This window comes from Myotis nattereri (genome assembly GCF_964212035.1).
Source record: "Myotis nattereri genome assembly, chromosome: 1".
Classification (NCBI taxonomy): Eukaryota; Metazoa; Chordata; class Mammalia; order Chiroptera; family Vespertilionidae; genus Myotis; species Myotis nattereri.
Genome location: NC_138075.1, coordinates 89,953,160 through 89,979,886, shown reverse-complemented (window position 1 = coordinate 89,979,886; position 26,727 = coordinate 89,953,160). Strand labels below are relative to the sequence as shown.

Below are 26,727 nucleotides of genomic sequence, written 5' to 3'. Positions count from 1 at the left end.
TTATTGAGTTTACAAGTCTTTATGAATTAAAATCATTATTATTGTATCATAAAGTGAAAGGTTATCTAATACATGAGTGAGTTAAGGTTTGACCACAAATCAGATAAGATTTATTTGGAAATCTATACTTTATTGCATGTGCAGTTTACTTCAAATAGCTTTTCATAAAGCTAAGCTAGAAGCCTAGGATTACAAATGTGGCGTCTTTGATTTTTATTTTATGAATGATTCCGTGCATTCATTTGTTAATAAATTCAGGATATTTTTCACTGAGTGATACTTTTCTATTTTATTTTGTCCTCACTTTCCAGAATAACCATGACATCTAAATATGGACTCTGTTGCTGCTTCTGCTGTATTTTTTCTCACATGGACTGCTCCATGTGTTGCTATGTCTAAAAGGGGCCAGCAAATAAAGCCAAAGAGGAGGGCCTGTGATAGGAACTTAGCCTGTTAGCCTCACTATACATCCAACTGTAATTCCCTTGTCAGCCTCTTTTTCACATATGGTTGAATTATTAGGTGCAAATATGGTAGTTTTGTGGTCTTAATAATAAACATCAAGGAGAAAGAGGAAAGGTGAAGGTATTATTAGGATGGCTTGGTTTGCAATACACAAAGAACATAAAGGGTTAAAAAATGGCCAGCCCCGTGGTTGAGCGTCAACCTATAGACCTCCAACCTGTGGACCAGGAGGTCACGATTCAATTCCCAGTCAGGGCACATGCCCGGGTGGCAGGTCCAATGCCCAATGTGGGGCATGCAGGAGGCAGCCAAGCAGTGATTCTCTCATCATTGGTGTTTCTATCTCTTTCCCTCTTCCTCTCCCTTCCTCTTTGAAATCAATAAAAATATATATTTTTTAAATGGCCAAACTTAAAAGATGGGAAGAGGCAATAGAGTGATGGTCCTTGATTACTTGTCAGGCTCATAGTAATTTATTAATCTTAAAATATCATGTAATGTTTCTTTTTTAATTGAATTTATTGATATGACATTGGTTAATAAAATCATGTAGTTTTTTAAAAAATACTTTTTATTGATTTCTTAAAGAGAGGAAGGGAGAGGGATAGAGATTTAGAAACATCGATGAGAGAGAAACATCAATCAGCTGCCTCCTGCACACCCCCTACTGGGGATGTGCCCGCAACCAAGGTACATGCCCTTGACTGGAATCAAACCTGGGACCTTTCAGTCCGCAGGCCGACGCTCCACTGAGCCAAACCGGTTAGGGTAAAATCATGTAGTTTTTTAAATTGAGCCTCTTTCAATTCTAGATATGTGGTGGTTCTCCCTATTGTAAAGATGGATCAAGGTAGAACTATATTATATAGTTGAATGAGTGTTCTTCAAACAGTTTCTTAAGTATGCTGCTTAATTTGTGGGGTGTAGAATGGGAACAGTCTCACCACTTTCACCTCAAATTTTCAGCTTTTGCATAAATATTTATTTGATGAGAGGGTATTGTGGCTGAAAAATTAAAATGATATAGATTTATAAAGGAGAATTTAAAATTTTAATATTTCAGAATTTTAAAATTTTGGAAGATATTTGCTACTTGAGTTATTTAAAGATAATACCATTTTTAAAGCAAATAATAATTTGAAAGTTACTCATTAATCAAAAGCAAACATATGCAAGAAGGAAACTAATTAATTTTTTTTACTTTAAGGGAACAGATGCTGCTTGTGTTGCTCAGAGTCACAGAGTCTGTACTGAAGATGCCATCACAAGCTTTTCTACAGTTCCAGGGGAAAAAAAATATGACCTTGGCAGGTCGACTTGCAGGACCACTTTTTCAGGCAATAAAAATAAATAAATAGATAGTTAAATAGAAGGATAGATATGTATTTTTTTAAGATTTACTGAGCTCTCTATTTGTTACCTGGGGGGGAAAGCTTTAAATCGGAGATCATTTTATATTAAAGTATCTTTTATAAAGCTAAATTAAAAATTGCTTTTTTAAATATGCTATTTGCCATATGTACAAATTCATAATCTACTATAAAAGTGGAGGAAATACCGAGTCTAAGAAAAAAGGGTTAACCCAGGCTGATGATATTTACTTTATCTTTTGTGTAGCATACTTGTATGATTGCAAAAAGCTGCTGGAGGGCTTCATGAGTAGTAGTAGCCTGATTGTTTGCTTTATGACTTTCCAAGTCTTAGGTCCTGTTGGAGAGTCAAAGCTTTCTTTTATATTGTTCCACAGTAATGAAAAGTAGTAAATAATCAAGATTTTTACTTATGCTGTTCCATAAGACTTTATTCTCTTCACTTCTTTATTTGAAGTATCAGGGGTAGTTTGATTTTATAGGAATTTATACATCATGTTTTCTAACCTGAGGATAAAATACTGACTTTGAATGTATTATGAAATTTTTTGGAAAATAGAAAGCAAAATATTTTCCTAATATGACACATTGAATACAAATATATGGGTAAAAATAGTTCTTAATGTCAAAATCTGAGATCTAATTCTTGACCATAAGTATAGCCATTCAAATTAATTTATTTTCAAATATCCTAGTTTACCTAAAATTCTATGCTGCTAGTGAAAAATTCTTTGAAACCAGCTATATTTATTATCTAAACTCCTCTTGACTTCATTAGCCTTTATTCTTTCTCTCTTTAATTTCCCCATTGTTAGAACTAACCCAATGGTGGGAACTATAGGAAGATAAAATTTTACCTTGCTATGTGGAATAACATTTTTGTAATCTGAACATTTAAAGATAGAATGGAGGCTCACTAGTTATTAATCTTCTGTACTATAAACTCTGCTCATTTTCATCTTTACACTTAATGTGTAAATTTAATTTCTTAATAAAATTTTTAGAGTTCAGCTTTTGAAAAACTATTTTTTGACTTACTTCTTTAATAGGTTATATCTGCAGTATCAGTATAAGTTTTTTACTATGATTGGATTTATTACAGAACACTTAATTCCTCTGGTATCTTTACAATGAAGTTTAATTTTATTCTTCAGTTTACATATTATTTTTCAAAAATACATTCACTAAGTTAAGTACATTTCTAATTTTTATTTTTAGAATGTTCAAGTTTTATAGTTAGTGATTTCTAGCTTTAATTTGAGGGTGTAGTGTTTTGGTTTTTTTTTAGTTCAGTAACCATTAACTACTCAGTAATTTCAACGGTTAATAGTGTGGGGAAGATTTTATATCTTTTATAAAAAGCATTTATAAAAAGTGTAAAAGAGCAACTTTAAGGAGATTTCTCTTCAGTTTTGGCACCTTGTCTTAATTGCTAGAATATTGAGAGTTGGCAATTGTTGAACTGAAATATATAGTAGATATTAATGATTGCATGAATTACTATGTACCAAGAAAAGGTCATGGATATTATTCTACTTGTTTTTAAGTAATTTTAAAATAATTGAATATATATGAGTTTGAATATGTTTCATTTTTATTTCTGATTATTTGTCTTTATAGACTCTTATAGTTGCCTGGATCAAAGCAAATCTAAATGTGTACATATCCCGAGAACTTTGGGATGATTTACTCTCAGTCTTGTCATCATTGACCTATTGGGAAGAATTAGCCACTGAATGGTCACTGACTATGGAGACACTAACTAAAGTTTTAGCTAGAAATTTATATAGTTTGGATCTCAGTGATTTACCATTGGATAAGCTGAGTGAACAGAAGCAAAAAAAGCATAAAGGGAAAGGTAAGAGTTGTTCACGGAGATATTCCATAAAAATTTGTTTAAATAATTTGGTCTCCTCAGGGGGAGGGCTGAGTTTAAAAGTCATGTTTTCTCTTCATATTCCCTTCTTCATTTATCCTGAAGGTTGAAGAATCTTAAAATCAGTAATAATGTTGATATGGGGCAAAGTGTTCTGTACATAAAGAGTTATAGATAAGTCAGAATCTTAAATATTTTATTTTTAATAGTTAGCCAAAATTGAAATGTATCAAACACTCTCCCTTTATCATACATAAATTTTTGTTAGATGATGGTTTTATGTTTTTCTACTTAAAAATAATTATTTGAAAATTATTTTGAAAACGTTTTCTTAGTTTTTAACTAAAAGCAAACACTCTACATGTGGGCTGCATATCTCCCTAATATTTAAAAGGGATAGAGGGGCAGTAACAGTGATTATGTCACTAATACATGTTTTTATGATCCTTGGTTTGTTAGTACTTTCCATTCTTAGTAGTTTCTAACTAGAGATTATATCTGAGTCACATTTCACACTTAACACTAGATGGTAAGTATGTGACCAAACTACTTTTTCCAGGACTATTTCCCAAGTAACTATTATTGACAGGTAGATATTTAGTAACTTCCACGTCAGGATGGTTTTTGGTTAGCTCATTTCCTATTCTTTTGGCTTATCCAGATGTTTCATTTCTATTATGAGTCAATTGGGTGGCAGAGAATTTATAATAGTCATTGTCGATGGCATATTTTAAAAATTCTGCATCTGTTTTAGAATATTATTTCTACATAAAATAAGTTCAGTAAAGCCTTATAGTACACCAGCATTTTATCTTGTTATTTTATAATATACTAGAGGCCTGTGCACCGGTGGGGTCCCTCGGCCTAGCCTGCAGGGATCAGGCCGAAACTGGCTCTCCGACATCCCCCAAGGGGTCCTGGATTGTGAGAGGGTGAAGGACCCCACTGGTGCATGATTTGGGCCGGGGAGGGACCGCGGGAGGGCTCCAGGGCGTGTCTGGCTTGTCTAGCCCAGTCCCAATAGGGCTGATTGGGGCTGGCTGACCAGGGAAGGACCGTGGGAGGTTGGCCAGCTGGGGAGGGGCTTCGGGAGGGCCCCAGAGTGTGTCCAGCCCTTCTCACCAAGTCCCAATTGGCGGACCCCAGCAGCAAGCTTACGTATTGGTCAGAGCGTCGGCCCCCTGGTGGTCAGTGCATGTCATAGCTACCAGTCGAACTGTCACTTAGATATATATATATTATGAGTAAATCTAAGAATCTGAGGTTAGGTGGCACATATAATCTGAAAAGATTATTGATCAGATATATTAAGATTGCAAATCTACATTTCTAGGAGTTGGACATGAATTTCAGAAAGTTTCAGTTGATAAGTCATTTTCTAGAGGATGGAGTCGTGATCAGCCTGGCCAAGCTCCAATGAGACAGAGAAGTGCAACAACCACTGGTTCCCCAGGAACTGAAAAGGCGAGGAGTATAGTACGACAAAAAACTGTTGGTATGTACTCCTTAAAATCATGAGAAATGTACAGGGGAATCCATTAATAATCCTTGGTAACAATGTATCTAAATGCATTTTTTTCACCAGTTGATTTTTTTTGTTAAATGAAACACTTCCATAGCAAAACCATTTTATTTTTTTTAGTAGTACTCAAAAAGAGTCCAATGACATGTTGTGTTATTACTTTATGGTATTAAGATTTATCTTACATTATTTTTTTGTAGTTTATTTTACTGTACTGTCAATAATTCTAAACTGTTATTTTACAGAGTTGAAATAGAATTGATTCACTTTCCAGAACTCATGCATTAACTGGTATAGTTTCTACTAAGTGAATATACTCACAAACATGGAAAACTTTCAATACTACAATTACATATTTAGATTGGCTTCAGACTTTCAGTAAGGAATACATGTTCTCTACCTGCAGACAGCTGAGTCCAAGGTGGAGTCTATTGCTAGTTTCCTTGCTGCTTTTAACAAACATGGAAAAAATTTCTATAATCTTGGGAATAGCAACAAAGTAACAGTGATGGGAAGATTTTCTGGATAGAGGATCACTCAGGATACTATAGATTTAGCTCCATTTTATTCCTTTTCCTCTCAGAGATTTTTAACTTGGTTTGAATTGTAGTAGAATGAGTGCTATAAGGAAAAGCAAAAGGGCTGCATTCTAATCTCTTTTTTTACTCTTCTTTCATTACTAGATAGCTAGATAACCTTAGAAAATTTACTGAACTTTCTAGACTTTACTTATTTCATCTGTGTAGTGCCTGAAACAAAATTGCTTGTAGTTACTTCAGGCTTTACAATCTACGATTCTATGGAAGGAGTATTTTCTGTAGGAATGTATCTATATTAAATGGTAATCATTGGAAAACACTATTAATTTAAAAGAAACTTAAAACCATTGTTGTAAGGATATGTCGTCTATAAAATGATGGGTTCTCAAGTGTTAAGAATTACATTCTAAATGAAGAAACAAAACTAGAAAGAGAATATAGAAATTAAACATTTAAAAGACTTAAAAATAATGGTCTTTTATTTATTTTATTTTTAATTTCAGGGAGAGGGAGAGAGAGATGGAAACATCAATGATGAGAGATAATCACTTCCTGTACGCCCCCTACTGGGGATCGAGCCTGCAACCTGAGCATGTGCCCTGACCTGAATCAAACCATGACCTCCTTGTTCATGGGTTGACACTCAATCACTGAGCCACACTGGTCAGGCAAAATCATGGTCTTTTAAATCTTACTTGAATATCTTTAGAATTCTTCATGTATTTTTTATAGAAGTAGTTTATGCTTAGTGTGGGGCGTAAAAGTTTAAATGTAAGACTCTTTAGCTCTCTAATTAGAAGTAATCATTATTAACATGTCGGTATATCTCTAATTTTTAAAAGACATATTATATATATGAGTAATATTTGTCTTTAAATCATACCTGTTAATTGAAGAAACCTATGAAGTAAAAAGTTAAAGCATTAAAAATTTTGGTAATAAAGGTACCTGCTAAAGGTAGAAAATATTAAAAGAAGCAGCAAATTAAATTAAGATATTCTTTGGGCATATATTTTCTTTAGTTTTTAAAATTAATATTTTGTGTTCTTAATGAACTTAGTTAAAAATTCAAACTATGTAAGTATATACATTCTGGTCTTTCCCTCATTACTACTCCTCACCTTCCCACTTCATTTCATTAGAGACAACCACTATTCTCAGTTTCTTGAGCATGCTGCTGAAGATATTTTCTACATATAGCCTGTGTATATAGTACAATATACACACTGTTGTGAACCATGGCTTTTTAGACATTTCAAATGAAAAAAGTATTTTTAAGTACTCATTATGGAAGCACTGTTCTAAGCATTGAGGCTTTTGGAAGGAACAACGCTAATAAATTCCACTGAAGCTGGCAGTTGTAGTGTTGGGGAGACATATAAAGAATAGATAAAACAGTAAAAATTGCAGGAAGTAGTGCTGTTAAGTAAAGTAGAATAAGGGACAAGAAAGTATAGGATGTAAAATGGGACTGTTTTAGATAGGAAAGTCAGTGAAGGCCTATCTATCTAATCATATGATTTAAGACCAGAGACCACAATAAAGTGAGTATGGGGTAAGAAAGGAAGAGAGTGCTGGGAAGTGAAGTCAAGCTATAATGATACATTTTAAAGATTATTGTATATCAGAAATTGTTGAATTTCTTACATTATATTTCATTACATGGAAGTACCATATCCTGAAGATGAACATTTAATTTTCAATTTTGTGCTATTAAAATGGTACAGAATACAGTTATGTATACTTACATACTTTATACATATATGCAGATATATCTATAGGTTTAATCTGTAGGATTTAAATATAAATTGCCCTTAAAACAATGAAATACCACCACATGCCTATTAGAATGGCTAAAATCCAGAACACTGACAACAGCAAGTGCTGATAAAGTGGTGGAGCAATAGTAACTATCAGTGTTGGTGGGAATGCAAAATAGTACAGACTCTTTGGAAGGCAGTTTGTTAGTTTTTTAAAAAACTAAACATATTCTTACCATCCTTGATAATTATTCAGGTAGCATGAAGACATGACATCCATACAATCCCCTGCACACAAGTATTTGTAGCAACTTGATTCATAACTAGAGGCCTGGTGCACGAATTCATGCACGGGTGGGGTCTGGCCAGCCTGCCTTGATCGGGGCCGATCAGGCTGGGCCGACTGCGGGGGAGGGGACGCGGGAGGTTGGCCGGCTGGCCCCGCTCCTGATCCAGGTGGGGGGGCGATCAGGGGTGGGGCCAGCCGGGGGCGGGGGGGAGGTCTGTGGGTGGTTGGTGAGCTGGCCAATAGGGGCTGGGGCTTGGGGGAGGGTCTGCAGGCAGTTGGCTGGCTGGCCCCTCCGCCGATTAGGGTGGGGGGGCCGATCTGGGGCGGGACCGGCCAGGGGGAGGGGCTGTGGGCAGTTTGCTTGTCGGCCCTGCCCCCTGGTCGAACTCCCAGTTGAACTCCCGGTCAAGGGGACAATTTGCATATTAGCCTTTTATTATATAGGATTATCCAAACTTGGAAACACCAAGATGATCTTTAGTGGGTGAATAGATTAACGACTGGTACATCCACACACACAATATTATTTAGAGACCAGAGGCCCGGTGCATGAAATTGGTGCACGTGGTGGCAGGGGGGGCGGAGGAGGTCCCTCCCTCAGCCCAGCCTGCACCCTCTTGTAATCTGGGATCCTTCAGTGCATACCCACAGGGGGAGCACTCACCAGCCGTGAGCCTGGCTTCTGGCTGAGAGGCACTCCCCCTGAGGAGAGCACACTGACCACCAGGGGGGCAGTTCCTACGTTCAGCAGGATCAGGCCGAAACCGATTCTCCGACATCCCCTGAGGGGTCCCGGATTGCGAGATGCGCAGGCCAGGCCGAGGGACCCCACCAATGCATTATCGGGGCCAGCGAGGGACTTGGGAGGTTGGCCAGCCGGGGAGAGACCGTGGGAGGGCTCTAGGGTGTGTCCAGCCCGTCTCGCTCAGTCTCAATTGGCTGGACCCCAGCAGTGAGCTAACCTACTGGTCAGAGTGTCTGCCCCCTGGTGGTCAGTGCACATCATAGTGACCAGTCGACTGCCTGCCCCCTAGTGGTCAGTGCGCATCATAGCAAGTGGTTGAGCGGTCTTAGCATGTCATTCGCATATTACACTTTGATTGGTTAAACAGATGACTGGACACTTAGCATATTAGGCTTTCATTATATAGGATGTGAAGAAATTAGCTATTAGACAATGAAAATATATGGAGGAGTCCCAAATGCTAAATGAAAGAAGCCAATCTGAAATGGCTATCTATGGTTTCAACTATATAACATTCTGAAAGACGGAAAACTAAGGAGATTATAAAATGGTTACTGGTTATGGGGTAAGGCAGTATTGCAGGGCAAGGAGGAGGGCTGAATAGGTGGGGAGCATAGAATGTTTTTAGAGCAGTGAAATTATTCTGTATGATACTGTAATGGTGTGTATGTGTCATAAATTTGTCTAAAACCCATAGAATGCACAACACAAAGAGTGATCCCTGGTATAAGCTATCAGTTTTGGCTCAACAGTTGTAGCAAATATTCCTTGCTGATTAATGCAGGATGTTAATATTTGGGGTACCTGGTGCTGGTGAGAAGAGAATATATTAGAACTCTTTGTACTTGCCACTCAGTTTTTCTGTAAACCCCAATTAATTTAAAAAATATATGATATTCATTAGGAACAGAAAGTGATTTAGACATTTGAAATAATCACAGATTTGCCTTTGAAAATTTTATTTTTAAAAGTCTATCATACTCTATTTCATAATTGTATGACTTGAATTGGGAGAAATAAATCACATTGGGAATATACTTTACATTTCTCTTTTATGCAATAGTCCTTTAAATAACAAACCTAAATTCCTCTTGTTAAAAGTATCATATTTTGCCTTAGCCAATGTAGCTCAGTTGAGTGTTGCCCTGTGCACCTAAAGGTTGCTTGTTCAATTTCCAGTGAGGGCACAACATTTCCAGTTTGTGGCCTGCATTCCCTGTATGGGGCGTGCAGGAGGCAGCGGATAAATGTTTCTTTCTCTTTCCTTCTCCCACTCTCTCTGAAAATCAATAAAAACTGTATTTTTTAAAAAAGTATTATGTTTTTTCTCACGACTGACTTACCTGATAGGGTGATAAAATATATAACTTTAAAAGACTAATTTAACTTTAAGCAGCTTTGTTTATACTTGTAGCCTAAACTAATCTATGCACTTGATGTCCTTATATTTCATGAGGGCACTAGTGTAGTCTCTGGTGAAATTTATAACATAGTAACTTTGTTATATCCAAACTCTTATTTTATTGATTGCTTCCTAGAGTTTTCAGATTGGAATAATGCTAAGAGGATTTATTTTTCACTTAAAGACAACTTGTCTTCATTTAAAAAAATATTAAACATTCCATAATCCTCTAGCCCCCAGATTTCTCAGGATGGCCTTAATAAGAAATTTTCTGTTATTCATATTGAGTTTAAAATGTAATTAAATTTTTTAAGGTTTTGCTATGCCAGCAAATATTAAAAGGAGGTACAGTGAATTTAGGACTTAATATAGAATATATTCATGAGAAGCAATTTTAAATGTTTGCAGTTATGACTTAGAACCTGGTATTCAACATTTGGAATAAATATATCACTGCTTCTGTTTTCAAATTTTCCTCTTAGTTTATGTTTATTATAGATTTGGGCCTAAATTTGAGGACTTATAGGTAGGTCTATTTCTTCCAGTGAACACACATGTATACATATTGTGAACTTAATTTCAAATTAGTGAGAAATATGTGTTACATTTTTGAAGTGAGAAAAGGCCAGAGTTGTCTTCCTCCTGTTTATTTTATATGTTTGTATGCTTTTAGTGATCCTTCACATTTGTTGTCTACGTTCTTATGCTGCATGGGAACTCTGGAGTGAAGGTTACAGTTTTTGATAGTGTGGTCCAAAATGAATTTATTAGAGTGGATCTATTTTTCTTATTTATTATTTTTAGAAGCGTGAAGTGAAGATAAGAATCCTTTAAAAATTGGCATGCTTGTAGTTTTGAAAATGTGTTTTTACTTTTTTTTTTAAATACAGTTTTATTGATTTCAGAGAGGAAGGGAGAGGGAGAGATAGAAACATCAATGATGGGAGAGAATCATTGATCACTGCAAAAATGCCAGTAGTTAATTTATTCTAATTTTCTATAGTGGGAGTTGCATGGTTGTGAGGCACTTGCCAGATTTCCAGGTATGCATAAAGACCTGTAGTATAGTAACAAACGTAGTGGTCGGTATTTGAAGAATTCATCCCAGGTCATAACACTGACATACCACTGCAATTATGGAAGAAATTCTAAGGGAAATGCCCCATCTCTTCAAATTGGTGGTGGAAAAGAGGAACAGAAGGAATTATCTAACCCAAGGGAAAAAATAGAAAAAAACATATTATAATTCATTTGTGTAATCAAAAATTTGATTCCGTTTAGTTTTAAAAGAATTATCTCTGCAAATCACATCTGATTATAATTGTAGGCGGTATATGTTAACAAGCAGCACTTCAAGTTGTGCCTTGTGTGTGTCTTTGCTGTAACAAGTTTTACTGAGTGATTATCTTGAAATCAACAGAACAGTTATTTCAGATTGGATTATAAAATTATTGGTCACTTTCACAAAAACAAGAAGCTAGCAGGAAAATATGAGTAAAGCCAGATTCCAACGTTTTGTATATATGTTCCATTTTAAAATACACTTATATTTAACACAAGGCATACACTGAAGAAAAATTGTTGCCATTGCCTTAATATATTTCTACCTTCCATGTTTTGCTGTACATAAATTTATCTAAAAACTGCTCTTCAGGAATTATTTATTTTGCCAACATAAATAAAATTTTTTTGAAAAATCTATCATTCTTTTTCAGTTATAAACTCTGACATACCTTTAGTTTTTGGTTAATAATTTTTCTGGTTTTCTCTATATGTTCACAACTGAAACTTTTGTTTTTTGAAATGATTATGTTGGGCTGCTCAAATACACGTATTCACTCAGTAAACATTTATTAAGTTCATATGAGTCTGACTGTAGAGATATAAAGATAAGAGGATATAGTTTTTACATTTGAAAAGGTGGGAGGCCGACACAGGAAACATACAATCCACTAAAAATAGATTGTAAGCTTTGTAAAAGCAGGAGTTCTTGTTTGTTTTGTTCATTGCTTTATTGCTAATAAGTTAATTATGTGGGAGAGTGAGAAAAGATTCACAGATGAAATGCCATTTTGAGTATGAAGGGGTGTCTCAGGAAGAAAAGACCAAGTACAAAGCCATGAAATCACAAAGCCATGCTGTTGTGAAAGCATGAAATTTTCTGGGAACAGTGTGAAAATTCTGTGTGACAGCAGGATGGGAGAAGAGTTGGAGATGAAGTTTCAGTTTTTATTGGCAGCTAGTTGCAAAGGCCTGTGTGATAGGCTAAGGAATTTAGGTATCAGTGAACCAAATGTTTTTTACCAATGACACGATTTCACTGTATATTATGCAATATTGTTTTTTAAAAGTCCTCTATACACAACAATACACATAACTACTTATTAAAAAATTTCTAAACTAGTAGTCACGTTAAAAAATGTTTGGGAAGTATAAACTTAATTATTAAAAGCTATTCTTTTTTAATATATGTTTACTGATTTCAGAGAGGAAGGGAGAGGGAAAGACAGAAACATCAATGATGAGAGAGAATCATTGATCAGCTGCCTCCTTCACCTCTCACATTGGGGATTGAACCTACAACCTGGGCATGTGTCCTGACCAGGAATCGAACCATGACTTCCTGGTTCATAGGCTGATGCTTAACCACTAAGCCATGCCGGCTGAGCTAAACTTAATTATTAATTTAGTTTTAAATATAATAAAATTTGCCTTTAGTCTTGTGAACTTGTGACACTCCTTTCAAGACATACAGCTACAAATGCAATTTTTAAAAAGTAATCCAGTTTTTAAGTTTTGTTTTTTTTTTAAATTTGTTTTTATTGATTTTTAGAGCGAGAGGAAGGGAGAGAGATTAGAAACAACGAGAGAGAAACATAGATTAGCTGCCTTCTGCACACGCCCTACTGGGGACGAGCCCAACACCCAAGTGTGTGTGCTGACCGGGTATTGAATTGGTGACCTCCTGGTTAGTGGGTGGACGCTCAACCACTGAAGCACACCAGCTGGGCAGTGCTAAGTTTTTATATACTATGCTTAAGAGTCTGAATAAGCACAAACTGTCTACTTTCCTTGGTAATTGATTCTTCATGCTGATTACAAATTCTATTTTCTGTAAATGTTTTTCTATTTAAATTTTTTAAATTGTGGGGATGGGGGCGTGGGCAAGCTAGAAGAGGTCAGTGGGGAAAAAGGGGACACATATAATACTTTCAACAATAAAGATTGCAAGAATAAATAAAATTGTATTAACTTTCATGTAAATAAGAGATACTGATTTGATTAAGTATTTTCTTACCAGAAACAAATACTAACCATAAGATTCAATTCTTCAGATTATGAATTACATACAATTTTCTTAAAAAAAAAAAAAATCTGTGAATGTCCTTGACAGTTTATTAGGGAAGTGTATGAAAGCAGGGATTATTTTTCTTGAAATTAAGCTTTATTAAGAAGAATGGCTCAGAATTGCTTCAGATGGCTCAAAGAAAGGCCCAAATATGGTACCAAAAATTTATTTGAACTAATAATACTGTTCTTTTCGATGTTTCCATTCAGTGAACTTATCAACCCTTGGTTTTGAGAACATAGGGCGTATTAAAGTGTCTGCTGTTTTTTAATGCTATACCATTGTAACTGCTAATAATAAAAAGCATTTTCCTGCTTTACACCAAAATATTTACATTTGAAAGGTCATATGTGTTCTCTGATTTCTTTTCTTACAGCTTGCCAATATTTGCTGTGCTGAAATGTTTTAATTTAAAATTTCCTTCCTTTGTATCTTTTAGTTTTCTCTGTTGCTGCTTTTTCTGTGACACAAGCCTTTCATTATAGTCACTCTTCTTTTTTCCTTTCCCACTTCTTTCTTTTCCTTTTTTTAAAGCCATGAGAAGCCGATCCATTGGTGAATGTGCTCTGCCATCGGCCTATATACGCAGTGCTAAAAGTGCTCCTGTTCTGATCCATACTTCCAAACCCTTCTTGCCTGATATTGTTCTCACTCCCCTTTCTGATGAGCTTTCAGGTAGTGCCACCTCTGCTAATTTCTGCACCACCTTTTTCACTTTTTAATCCTTCTGCTTTCAAATTTTGCTTAATCAAATAAACTCTTCAAAGTTAATTTCTTTGGGGGAGGTGTGGGAAACTGGGAAAGTGGTTGAGAAATCAACATTTTGAGTTATTTGAACTCTTATGCTATCCTTGCAGTTCATTCTGGAAGTGCTAAGTTTAGTGCTGTGCCAATGTCTAGTTTTTTGGTTGTAAATGGCCAATTTTTTTCTGTTTATTTTTTGATTTTTCCTTTTAGATGGTTAAAAGATGTAATAGTATATATTTATGTCATTATAATGTTTCACAAAAGATTACTTGGAAGATAGCAGTCAGAGCCTTGACTTTTAATTTTCCATTGTTTTACTAGCACTATGGTATATCTTGAATATTGCAGTCTCTGTCATCTATAGTAATGGAAGTAAGCAAGGCGAGTTAATATCAGGAAAAGTACATAATCTAAAAGTTGTTTTATAACAAATCTTTGTATTTATATTAGCTTATAATAATATATTGAATTCTAGGAACTCACTCATTTTAAAACCAAACAAAGAAACCATTCTGTGAAGCCTCAATTTCTAAGGAGCCTTAAAACCCGCTCAACTTTTCAATTCTACCTCATGTTCTTGAGCCCCAGTTACTGGTATGGTCTCTTTAATAAGGTTTAATTAATATATAATAAAATGTATAGATCCTGGTTCACATTAATGAGTTTTGAGAATTGTACACACGTCTGTTAACCATCACCAGAAACAAAATACTGAAAGTTTCCATTCCCCCTATAATTTCTTAGTAACACTAAATCAGTACCCTTCCAATGTACTAGCGCATGCACATGCACAACCACTTTAATTTTTATCACCGTAGATAAGTTTTTTCTTTTAAAAATAAGTTTTCAATGAATAAAATCATATAATGTCTTGTCTTTTAGAAAGAAGCAAGGCTGTGTTGAATGTAGTTACTATGCAAAATGTGCTAGTTCAAAGAAAGTTATCTGTACATTCTTGGTACTTTGCTATCTCTCTTCTTAGGAGTACATTGCCACTTACAGTGAGGTTGCTGATTTTGTTTTGGTTTTTTTTTTTTTTTAAAACAACCTATCTCCCTTTCAGTTCCTAATGACTAGGCTTATGTGAGGGAAGGTGCATTTTTATTAAGATTTCAGGTGAAGTCCCTTCCACAATCTCTAAAACTATTAAGATCAGAGATTTCTCTCAAAACCAAGAGTTAGATAACATGTAGACACACAGACATTCTTGTGTTTGGTATTCTTTGGAAATACTGTCAATGAAAAAACTTAGTATTCACTTAAAAAATTTTTTTGTATTGGCTTTTTCTAAAATGAGAAAGTAAAATAGTCAATTATCAGATGTAATATATTTGTGTTTTCTATTTCAGGATATCTTGATTGGGAAGGTTACTTGAATATATTCTTTATGACATTTTTGAGAGGTATTCAATATTATTTTTGAACCCAAAATATAATTAATTAGAAATAATGAATTTTATGATACAGTTGTGCAGTTTTATTGTTGACAATAATAAAATAGAAAATTTGACCTTAGATCTAAATCTGGATGCTCAATAAGTATTTGATGACAAATGAATGTATTTTATACCAATAAAATTAGGCTACCTGAATTAATTAAGCTATTAGTACAGAAAGTAGTAAGATTGGAAATAAATAAATGGAATACTATGAATTTTAATAACACATATTTTTGTTACATTTGATACTTACCTCCAAATAAAGAATTAGGATATTTTGTCTTTTCAGTGCTCCATGGAAGCACTATACCTTCTTATATAAGTAGCCCTGGTTTTGGTTGCTTATATCAGATTATAATATTTATCCAAATGGCAAATAAAACAATGTTTCTGTTCTTTTAACTAAATTAGATACAAATAAAAAATACTCCCAATTTGTTGTAAACTTCTCTTAGATATATTTTTTCCTTCAAGCTTTGTTTAAATACAGTTAAAGCATTTAATGCAAACCACTTTTGATGTGTTTAGACAAATAAAATGAGTTTTGACCATTCTTAAATGTTTGCTTGGATTAAATATTCTACTACCATCTTAGAAAAATAAAATGAGGTTTGACCATTAATTCTTAAATGTTTGCTTGGATTAAATATTCTACTACCATCTTAAAACTGTCAGGAAGACTTATTTTTTTCAAAGTCTTAAGGGCTTTACAAAGTTTATTGTCTGCAACTTAAGTAATATTTTGGAAAATATGCATGCTAAGTGCTAAAATATTAAAATGCTCAAATAAAGATGAGGTTGTTTCCTTTAAAATATTCTAAAGTTGTTTCTTCACCAGGATCAATTCCTGTTTCAGAATTCTTGCTTTGCTGTCAATACATAATTCAGAAAAATTACCTTTTAATAATTTGATGTGGGGGTGTTTTACGTAGAATGTTTGAAAGGAATTTTCTAAATGGATGCTTTATTTGTTGTTTTCATTTCCTCCATTTGGGAAAAAATTCCTCCTATGGTAGTTTTAAAGATTTATATAATAGTGAGACACTATTTACAAAATCAAAATAAATTTTATATCTGATTATGAAAATAATGTTAATTTTAGGAAATATGGATTATATGAGAAAGTAAACACTCCAAACCAGTGTGTTTTTTTTTAAAATATATTTTATTGATTTTTTATAGAGAGGAAGGAAGAGAGATAGAGAGTTAGAAACATCGATGAGAGAGAAACATCGATCAGCTGCCTCCTGCACATCTCCTACTGGGGATGTGCCCGCAACCCAAGTACATGCCCTTGACCGGAATTGAACCTGGGACCTTTCAGTCCGCAGGCTGACGCTCTATCCACTGAGCCAAACCGGTTTCGGCTAAACCAGTGTTTTTTTATTGATAACTTGAAACACAATTTCCTCCATTTTTTTTTGTGTGTGTATATATATATATATATATATATATAAAGTATAAAAACATAACTAGACTTTGAGTAAAAATCATTTTTCTCTTAGGACTTAAAAGAAGTAAGGAACAAAAAGTAGCAGCAAAAATTCTCCTTTCCTGAGAATTGACTTGTGAATGAATCCAGCATTTTCGAAACTGATGTGTAAATTGAAAACCTTTTCAAGGAGATGTTAATAGGCGTAAAAAGGGTTAAAGATTTATAGTGTACATCAATACATTAAAGGCCCCCAGAAGTCCTATTAAGAAATTGTTTAATTCAGTATTTCTCAAACTTATTTAATATTAAACTTATTAGGTGTATTGAGGGGGAGGGAGGGAGGGAGGGAGGGAGGGAAGAAGGGAGAGAGAGAGAGAGAGAGAGAGAGAGAGAGAGAGAGAGAGAGAGAGAGAGAGAAGAAAATGAAATTGTATTAACAGTGCTAAATTTAAAGGAAATCACAGTCTTAGATCCTCAACTAAACTATTTTCTTCCAAGGTTTGAATAAATTTTACTTTAAAATAGTTTAATGTACAGAGAAAAATAATAAGGAAAGTGAACTAGCACATAAAGAAAAAAATGTTTTTCACAATTCTGTATTTTATCAGACTATATTTAATTGAACTCAAATCCTGGGCTCCTCATCTAAGAGAGCTGAGATGTCTGTAACAACTTCACACACACACACACACACACACACACACACACACACACACACACACACAACAGCGAAACTACTCATAGATAATCACTCTGGCTTTTGGTTAGAAGTAGAATTTTCCAGAATAATATTTACCTGATATTCTTGGTTTCTTATGGGGGTAAAAAGAAACTCTTTTAATTCCCTTCTTTATTTTTTAACATACTAAGATTTAAAAAACCAATCACCAATTTTCAAAATACCCTAATTTAGTCCAACCTTTTTTTCTCCTCTTCTTCTTTTCCTCCAAATATTGGTTAAGATGTCCATTCTGCCTGCATTGTCAGTGTGATGCTATGTGTTTGTATAGCTTTCTACAGACTAAACTAGTTGAGTAGCTGAATATCCTTGAAGAGTTTCTTTAGCTCTGGAGACTAGTTCAAGGGCATTGGCACTGTGTCAATGACCGTAATTCTTAACATCTGATGCTGAAAAGTATTTTTTTCCAGGCTCCTGCCTGAGGTTTTGATATTATATGTTGGACATTGCACAAGCATCCGGCATCATTTTTTAAAGTTCTGTAAATTAAACTGGTGTTTTGGCAAGCACGCTCCCTGGTCTTTCTCTGTACTAATTTCTACTTCTACATGTTTGTTAGCCCAGCCTAACAGTCTTTAATTTTCCTGATAAACAGAGAGAAGCCAGAAATCTCAATAATTATTCAAATTAGCTTTTACTGTCAAAAATAATACTTTAATGAAAGAAGGGATGTAAAAGAACATAAGCATGTTGTGTACAACTGACTTTGTTTATACTTTTGCAACTATTATTACTTTCTAATCAAGCACTGTGGGTTTCTCACCCTGAAATAGTTTGCAGACCTACTTTCTTTCAATAAGTTTTCAAAGCTGCTAATTTGTTTGCCATATTTGTTGCTATTAACCCCAGAGTCTAGTAGTCTGTCTATAATATAGACTGCTAATGCTATTAACAATGCTTCACTATTTGAATTGAGTTCTGTAGACCAAAATATTTTGATCTTTCTGTTTCTATTTTCTGAGTATTAGGAGAAAGAAGATGGTATCTCTCACACCCCATCCTGTTCCTAAATTCTGCCTGATCAGGAAGAGAATTTTTCATCTCTGATCAAACAAGTAGGCCCTTCTTTATACAATCAAAGAACTTCTTTCTTCTTATCATCAAAATGTGGTAGTAATATTTCACAGCTTTACTGCCTATAATCTGCTGGTTTAAGCATAATTCTAAGTTAGAAATTTTTTGCTGAAAACTTTTGTGCTGATTTTTTTTAAAGTACATCTCAAGGAAAAATCTGAAGCTAACTTAAACATGACATTATATAACATGTTTATAAACAAATTAAACAGTATACTTTTCTTATCATAAAAGGTGATCAGTAGTTATTTGCCTGTTTCCAAAATTTAAGAGTCAAGGAAAAAATTATTAGGATAAAAGAACAAAAGATAGTTTAGTGGTTTAAGTTTATGTGGTCTAAAATGAAAATTAATTAAATGTGGTTTGCTGTTTTTAAGTCATTTCATGATTTCAGTGATGTAGTTAACTGCTTTGAATTACCTACAAACTGAACATCTAGGCTTAAAAAGATGTAGAGTTTTTTACTAGCCTTTGTTAGTAAAATTATAAACAGAATGCTCTATAGTTTTTGCTTACCTTGAAGGTACATTACCATTATTGCCCAAATAGGCAAAAATTACATAAAGGACATTGTCATTTCCTTTAGGCAGTTCCAGAAAAAAATATTGAGCTTCAGAGTGGCATCAATTTCAGTAAAATGTAAATGATATTAATGAATTTAGGAGCTATAAAAATATGTATTATTACTGGTAGCTATTATGATTGACTGATAATAGAATTTAACTTTGGTAAAAGGGATTTTGGCACTTGATTCTGTACCTTGTTTTAGAAATTATTAAAATTTTATTGAGCTCCTACTCAGTGATGAGCTATTTTAAGCAATGGGGATATTATTATATTAATAAAAATTATAGTGTAAGGAGTTATTTATTTTGCACATTATGTTTTAATTTACAGCTTATCTTTTGAAATAGCAAAGGTTTTTTTTTCTGAAGCAGGATATTGTAAAAAAAATTACTTTTTAATTCAGAAAACTTGAATGCTAAACATTTTAAGGATATCCAGAGATAAAACTGACATTTCCAGTATTTTGTAGGAACCATTTTCTCAGTGTTCAAAAGTATTAGTATTTTTTAGTTTATTAAAAAAACTTTTTTCATGTTTTGCTCATTTAGTGCTTACTAACACTTTAGGTTAAATTAATTTAATTTAGAGGCTGTTATTTTTTAAGGTAAAATATAAGCACTATAATTAGATTATTGTGAAGGCCATTTTTATTTTAACCTGATGCCATCATTATTTTTAGCAATCTAATACAAACTGTCAATTGTTTTCTTCTGTACAATTTAAAAATATTGTATTTGACTAAGTTTTGACTTCTATGATTTTTATCTTTATGGAGATAACTCACTGTGCTGCTTTAATAATATAATTTTTCCAACTTAAAAAATTAAAGAATTATTTCATACATATATAAATATTATTCAAGAGTATAAAGACATGCACTAATATTTGCCTTCTAATCTCAACTTTCCACTTTCTGTGTAACCTAAAGTAAATCACTTAAACAGCTTTTTTGTCTATAAAATGGGGATAATAACACCTACTTCACAGAGTTGTTATGAGAATCAAATGAGTTAATATATATAAGATTCTTAGAATAATGCGTAGAGTGTAGGAAAGACTATATATGGTTTAGCTATTATTTGGCTTTTTCTCCTTGAAGTTTAATTATTCAATAAACCCTTGATTTTGTGGACTTCAATTTCACAGACTTCAGATTTAATGGACAAAACTTAACAGTCCATACATAAAATTAACACCTTGTTAATCTTAAAATGCTTTTACCCAAGATTTGCTTATAATTAAATCAACAAGGTTGTTTTTTTTGTTTTTCACTGTTACTTCTAACAAATTATAGTGACTAGGCCATATGTTGGAAAAAACACTGTAACTTTTGCCAACATAAATATTATATATCTACAACTATAGTTTACATATTTAAATACAAGAGTCACTACTTGTAAACAGTGTTTGAATGATTAGCACATGATCACACCCAGTAATTGGTTCTGTTGGCGCGTGGCATGACTTTCTGTAGCAGTTTATGGCGTGCTGGCTCATGTTCCGACATGCGCTAAGCCACACCCCAGCTGTGTGCATTTGTTTACTTGTGGTGACTGGTTGAATGCACACATTTATTAGACCTATTCAGTATGAATTTAAAATTACTGTAATACATATAGAACAGTTTTCTGTGAAATTAAACTTTCATACATACTTAATTTTAATTACATAAATGTGTCTACATAAGTAAAAAAGTTAAACTCACTAATTTGTCAAATTTTTAACATATGCATTCGGAAAACCTACTTTTATATAACGGACTTCCAGCTTTAACAGACAACCCCTCACCAGAATTTGTTCATTATATCAAGGTTTTACTGTGTTTCTTTCAATTTAAGGCTTATTAGAGTCAATTATGCAAGTGCTGACATTGGCTTCCTGTTAGCAATTATTTTCTTTGATTTTATACAATTAGTATTGTCATATGCTGCTGTAAGAACTGTATTTAAAGCTTGAAACTTTCATAAAGTTTTTTGTTTAAATTTAAATTGTTTAACACTGTATTATTGATAGAAAAATATTTTTTTAAAAAGCTCTCAAACTTGCATAAAAGTTTTGGATATTCATATGTGGTTACAAAAGTTTAGGAAAAAACTTAGGCTAAAATAAATGGTTAAATTTTCTAACATGCAAGGGGGAGACTGGGTTTGGGAAGAAATTTCTAAAATCAGAACTTTATAGTAATCTTTACAAGCTTCTTTAGAATGAGATATCAATAAAAGAAACTAAAAAAACTCCTTTTTTTCTGAAGTTCATTTATTTGCTAGTCTCATAACATTAGATTTTAATAAGGCTATGATCTTGATTTTGAATATGGAGCTGATAAATTTTCAACTACGTAATTCTTAAGGATTTTTGTAGAAAAGTTATATAGTATTTGCCATAAACTTTGCTGAGTCCTATGAGAATATTTTGTGCAAGAAAAAATAAAGAATGTTTATGCACGTTGAACATAATCTCTGTCCTCTGCACAGAGATTCTTATGATCATCATGAGAGATATAACCAAAATATTTATATTCATCTGGATGCACAAATATGCATTAGTTATCTGCTGCAATAATAAATAATAAGTATATATGCATAAACGTGAAGATTCTTAGATGTTTTACTTCTCATTTAGAAGAATTTCTGGCGGGGTGGGGGGTCACGAAGAAGAAAGCCGGCATCATTTTAGTATTATATTCTCAACTTAATAATAAAAGAAATTTAACTTTGTAAAATTTGACCTATGTAGGGAGTATAAATGTATATTTTCAGAAATATAGTGGAATCTTGGCATAATACAGATTTCTGTTGACCTGAATTTGGTATAAGGTGGCTCCTTTTGGACATCATACAAAGAGGATGATGTGAATGAAATCGCAGGAAGACTAGTCTCCTTTCATCCATAGCATGAATCCTGAAAATATTTTGAATTGCTATCTCCATTTTAAAAATGAGAAAACTGGTCTCAGAGTCTAAAGTAAGAAAGCCTAATTCTAGACAGCACCATCAGTAAATTACTATGTGATCGTGGACAAGATCTGTCTTACTCTGCTTCTGAATTCTCATTTTGATTGTTCAGTTATTGTCCTGTTACTTATTACCTTTGTGTTGCAAACCTAAAGAGTAGCAACATCTGACTTTTTGACTTTGTCCTTATTTTCATTGTATTTTGCTGGCTTCTTCTGCAAAAAAAATATTTTAGTTATTTCTAGGTAATGTAAAGGCCATGGTAAATTCAAAGATGTATTTTACTTCTGATATTTCTAATTTGTATATATCTGTATAGTTAAATAGTATATCATTTTGTTATTTCTGATTTCATAAATATTTTTGAGCCTTTACCATATACTTAGCAATTCAGGCAGCAAAAACAATGTAATAACATGGAACATTAAGCCTGCTTCTCAAACTATGATTATAAATTTGAGAAAGTAGTTTCACTTCTTTAAGCCTCGATTTCCTCAGTGAGAGAGTTAAAGTAGACAGTCTGTAATGTCCACTTTTATTAAAAAATCTGTGATTTTTAAAAAGATGTAAGAAAACATATAGTTTTTAAGGTTTGATGGTTGTTTGATGGAAAGGGCTAGTGATAGGCAGAGGAGGTTTCTTCCTAGTGGATTCAATGGTGTTTTAGTCAGAAATTTAAAAATTAGGTTTTTTTAAAACAATGTATTGATTTTATTTGATAGGGATGAATAGATGTTAATGCTATAATAAAATTAAATAAAATACTTAATAGAACAAATTGTTTACTGACAAAGAGAAGTTCAGGAGGAGGGTAGAGATTTTCATTTGTAATGTATGATCAAACAGGCAAGATTTGCAGAAAAGATGATGACTCTTGCCTGATAAGGAAGAAAATGGGAATTTGTGAGGCCCTATAAGACTTTACAATGGTATATTTAGATCAGCTTTCTATGTTAAGATCTAGTTTTTCTGCTTGGAACTTAAGTAGGAAAAACTGAACAGCAGTTTGAATTGCTTGATTTATTGGCACAGCTCTATCTTTAACTGCACTTCCAAATGTTTCATCACCTTACTGTCTCTTTCTATGCATGTTAACATTTTAAAATATATTCTGGTAGTTTTCTAATTCATTGACACTGCTGTATTGGCTTGTGCCCATCATTATTTAAAAACGGATTTGTAGTTTTAATAGATTTTCTTTCATTGAGCTTACAAAAATCTCAGAATTTTTTTATTTTTAAGCATATGACTAGGGTATGGTCGAAAGTAATACTTGTTTTTCATATTCATATCATTCTACTCTATGTAATATTTCTTTTTTACAGATATTGATGATACTCAAATACTTCCCCGCCCAACTCGAGTCAGACATTTTTCACAAAGTGAAGACACTGGGAATGAAGTTTTTGGTGCATTGAATGAGGAACAGCCACTGCCTCGAAGTAGCAGCACTTCTGACATCTTGGAACCATTCACTGTTGAACGAGCCAAAGGTGCAGTTCCTGTCGTTGACAGTTCGTCCCGTCATGCGCCAAGCTTGCAGAGTTCCACAGAGGCTTCTTCAATAACTAGATCCACTGAAAGCCACATCACTGACACTCATAGTAGAGAGTCTTCTCTGGAAGTTGGTGATAGCATATATGACCATCTTTGTCACTTAATAGATCCAGTAGAACTCGCAGATTCAGCTTTTGAACAAATCCAGTACATTGACCTTGAAGGAGATGACGATCTTCTTTCCTCCCTGAAAGAATATTTTAAGGAAAACCAGGAAAATCACAGTAAAAATGAGTTAGGTAAAGATGCAGCTTCTCAGGAAGTGATTATTGCAGTAAATAGGGATGAAAGGTCATCCTTAGATAAATTAGAATACTTAGATCAAGAAAATAAATTAGAAAATATCTCCTCTTTTGTTGGGACTCCTGTAAACATACAGTTTCAAAAAGAACAAAACTCATCTGTCTTCATGAATAACATTTCATCTAACCAATTAGATAGTTTTATGAGAACAAAGACTTCTGAAAAATCTAAGCAACTAAACAGTGATAAGCAGTCATCGGAACCTAGTTCAGGTAGCCCTTGTGATAAAGAAAAGAGGAAATATCTATATCGACAAGCAGCCACAGAATTAGATGCTTGTGTAGATATAACACTAGTTGAAAAGGTTATAGATATGCAAATTAATGAAAACAAAACTGTCCCTCATGTTATGCATGCCAAGAAAAGCACACTAAAAGCACCTGTTAACCGTAGAATGCCTCATGTTACAAACACTAGCAAGCTTTCTCCAACCAAAAGGAGCTTGTCTGAAACAGTAACTCATAGAGCCAAAATCATGAAAATTGCTACTAAAAAACGAACTAGTGTTCATGTTACTTTTAGACCATCTACTGAGTCAGTTCAGTTTTATAATCCTATGGAAAACAAAGAGGCCCCATGGAAGATGAGACTGCGGAAGCTCAGTGGCTTCAGTAGTAGTAGCAGTAGCAACACCAGTAACGCCCCCCATACCAGCTCAAATAGTGTTTCTGAGTTAGTAAAACCTGGTGTGTACAGACCTCTAGATACAATTGGTACAACATCAGTAAGTAGTAAAACAATTAAGGAGTCTACAGAAATTCCCACCATATTACAAAAGGAAGGAATTGCAAGTAATCAGCTAGGTAGTCGTAGTACTCTTAGATCATCAAGTCATGATACAGGACTACCGCAGGGCTCCCTGGGTGGCGTTTATAAAACTGTTGTACATGCTCTTTCAAAGCCGAAGGCAAATGTTTCCCCACAGAGGCAGAACAGAATGCCACCAGAGGCTCCACTGAGGGATCTGTACAGTCATGTAATGGGCTATTTTGGAAGGAAAGCTGCAGGTGAGCACTAACAATGTGCAGAGCGCAAAAGGAGAAAGACAGCACCAGTTTGGCTTAATGCAACTGAAGCAAGCTATAAGCAATCAAAAAGCTTTGGGATGGTCACTGCTTTCTCTCTGTTTGGTTATGCATGCGCCTTTTCCCAGCTATATTTTTCCCAGCATAAAATGTTTATTTAAATTACTAATTTCCCTTATAAGGCATTTAGTTAAACCTCTTTGCTGCTGAACAAGATAAGAAAAAGGAAGATATAGGAAAATTTCAATAACCTTTCAAAGGTTATCTAAATAAAATATTTTTTTTCTGAGTGTTTACTACATGAGCCTTGAAATTAAGTTTTCTGAAGAGCTAGAATACTTTCACCCCTATAGTTTATATTTAAAAGGGCACTAGCTATATCATGGAGTTCATTTATTTTTACTGATTATATTTTTTTCTTGGTAGAATGTTACTTTGACATTTGTAACATTATGGAAATCAAGGTCCTACAATCAGCACCAACATTTTTAGTTAACTGTAATTGAAGAGGACATTATTTCTTAAATCTAAAAGTATATAGTTATTACTTATTTAAGTGATTTCCAAACAAGCTATAGACTATTTAGTTTTGCATTCATTTGTATAGAATGCAAATTATGTCCTTGAAACACTTATTGTTACTTTCTCTTTTCTGAGATTTTAGATGTGCATAAAGGTTTCATGATAACCAATCATGATTTAAATATGGAACCTCTATGGACAGATTTAAAAAAGCGAGATTGTAATAACTATTTTGTCTTGATTCAAATTTAAAATAACTTTACATATATAGAAAATTAACTTTCAGCAGTAAGGTAGGTTTTGATTTTATTTGTTTAACATGGTTTTGTTAGCATGATTAACAATGAATGCAACTTGCATTGAGCCATTAATGCCACTTGAGGGCAGTATTTGACAGCTTAGCAAAGCCTGGCCATTACTATAAAGATAATGGTATTTCACAATTAGCTCCTGTTCAGTGTATTTTCTTAACCTGAAATGCTTTGTAGTTAATTAGGAATATAACAAGTGCTTTTTTTCTTTTAATTGAAGAGAAATCAACTTTTTAATGGCATAATAGTGAAATGTCTTATTTTCTGTAATTTAAATTCCCAAGTTTAACACTTTCTTGGTAATGTTATCAGAATGTAGACATTAAAAAATCAAGATGATAAAAAATATCAAGAAAACTATTTTGGGCTTTTCTTTTTACAGAAAAACCTTTGTGAAAATACCTTTTATTAAAGCAATAAAATTAGATTTTGTAGTGAATAGAACATGTCAAAATTGTAGAATTTTTATTTATAAATACCTAAATTTAAATGTATTTATGTCCCATTGAGATTTGCATAGATTCAAGGGATATATTTATTGCAAATATTCTTTTGGGAAAAAAGGGGAATTATAAATTGACTAAATAGAAGTATAGAGGCAGAAAGAAAGATAAATATACCAGTTTCTTTATAATCAATATTAACCTAACTCCAACTAGTGCTTATCTATAAGCTTTCTTGCTATTTAAGGTTATACTGAAGATTGACTAACATCTGCTTAGTTAAAGTAAATATCA

General features: G+C 33.5%; 1 protein-coding gene across 4 annotated transcripts in view; it reads left to right on the top strand.

Moving 5' to 3' along the window:
- Positions 1-26,727, top strand: part of RALGAPA1 (Ral GTPase activating protein catalytic subunit alpha 1) — a 273,082-nt gene that overhangs the window by 84,067 nt on the left and 162,288 nt on the right. Inside the window, exons 14-18 of one of the 4 annotated variants that reach the window (XM_081090071.1) lie at positions 1,673-1,802; positions 3,456-3,693; positions 5,045-5,206; positions 13,852-13,992; positions 23,598-23,765. In XM_081090071.1, coding sequence (XP_080946197.1) covers positions 1,673-1,802; positions 3,456-3,693; positions 5,045-5,206; positions 13,852-13,992; positions 23,598-23,765 — 839 coding nt within the window. Of the gene's footprint in view, positions 1-1,672; positions 1,803-3,455; positions 3,694-5,044; positions 5,207-13,851; positions 13,993-23,597; positions 25,140-26,727 lie in introns of all 4 variants that reach the window. The other 3 variants (XM_081090069.1, XM_081090070.1, XM_081090072.1) reach the window with 3 other exon arrangements.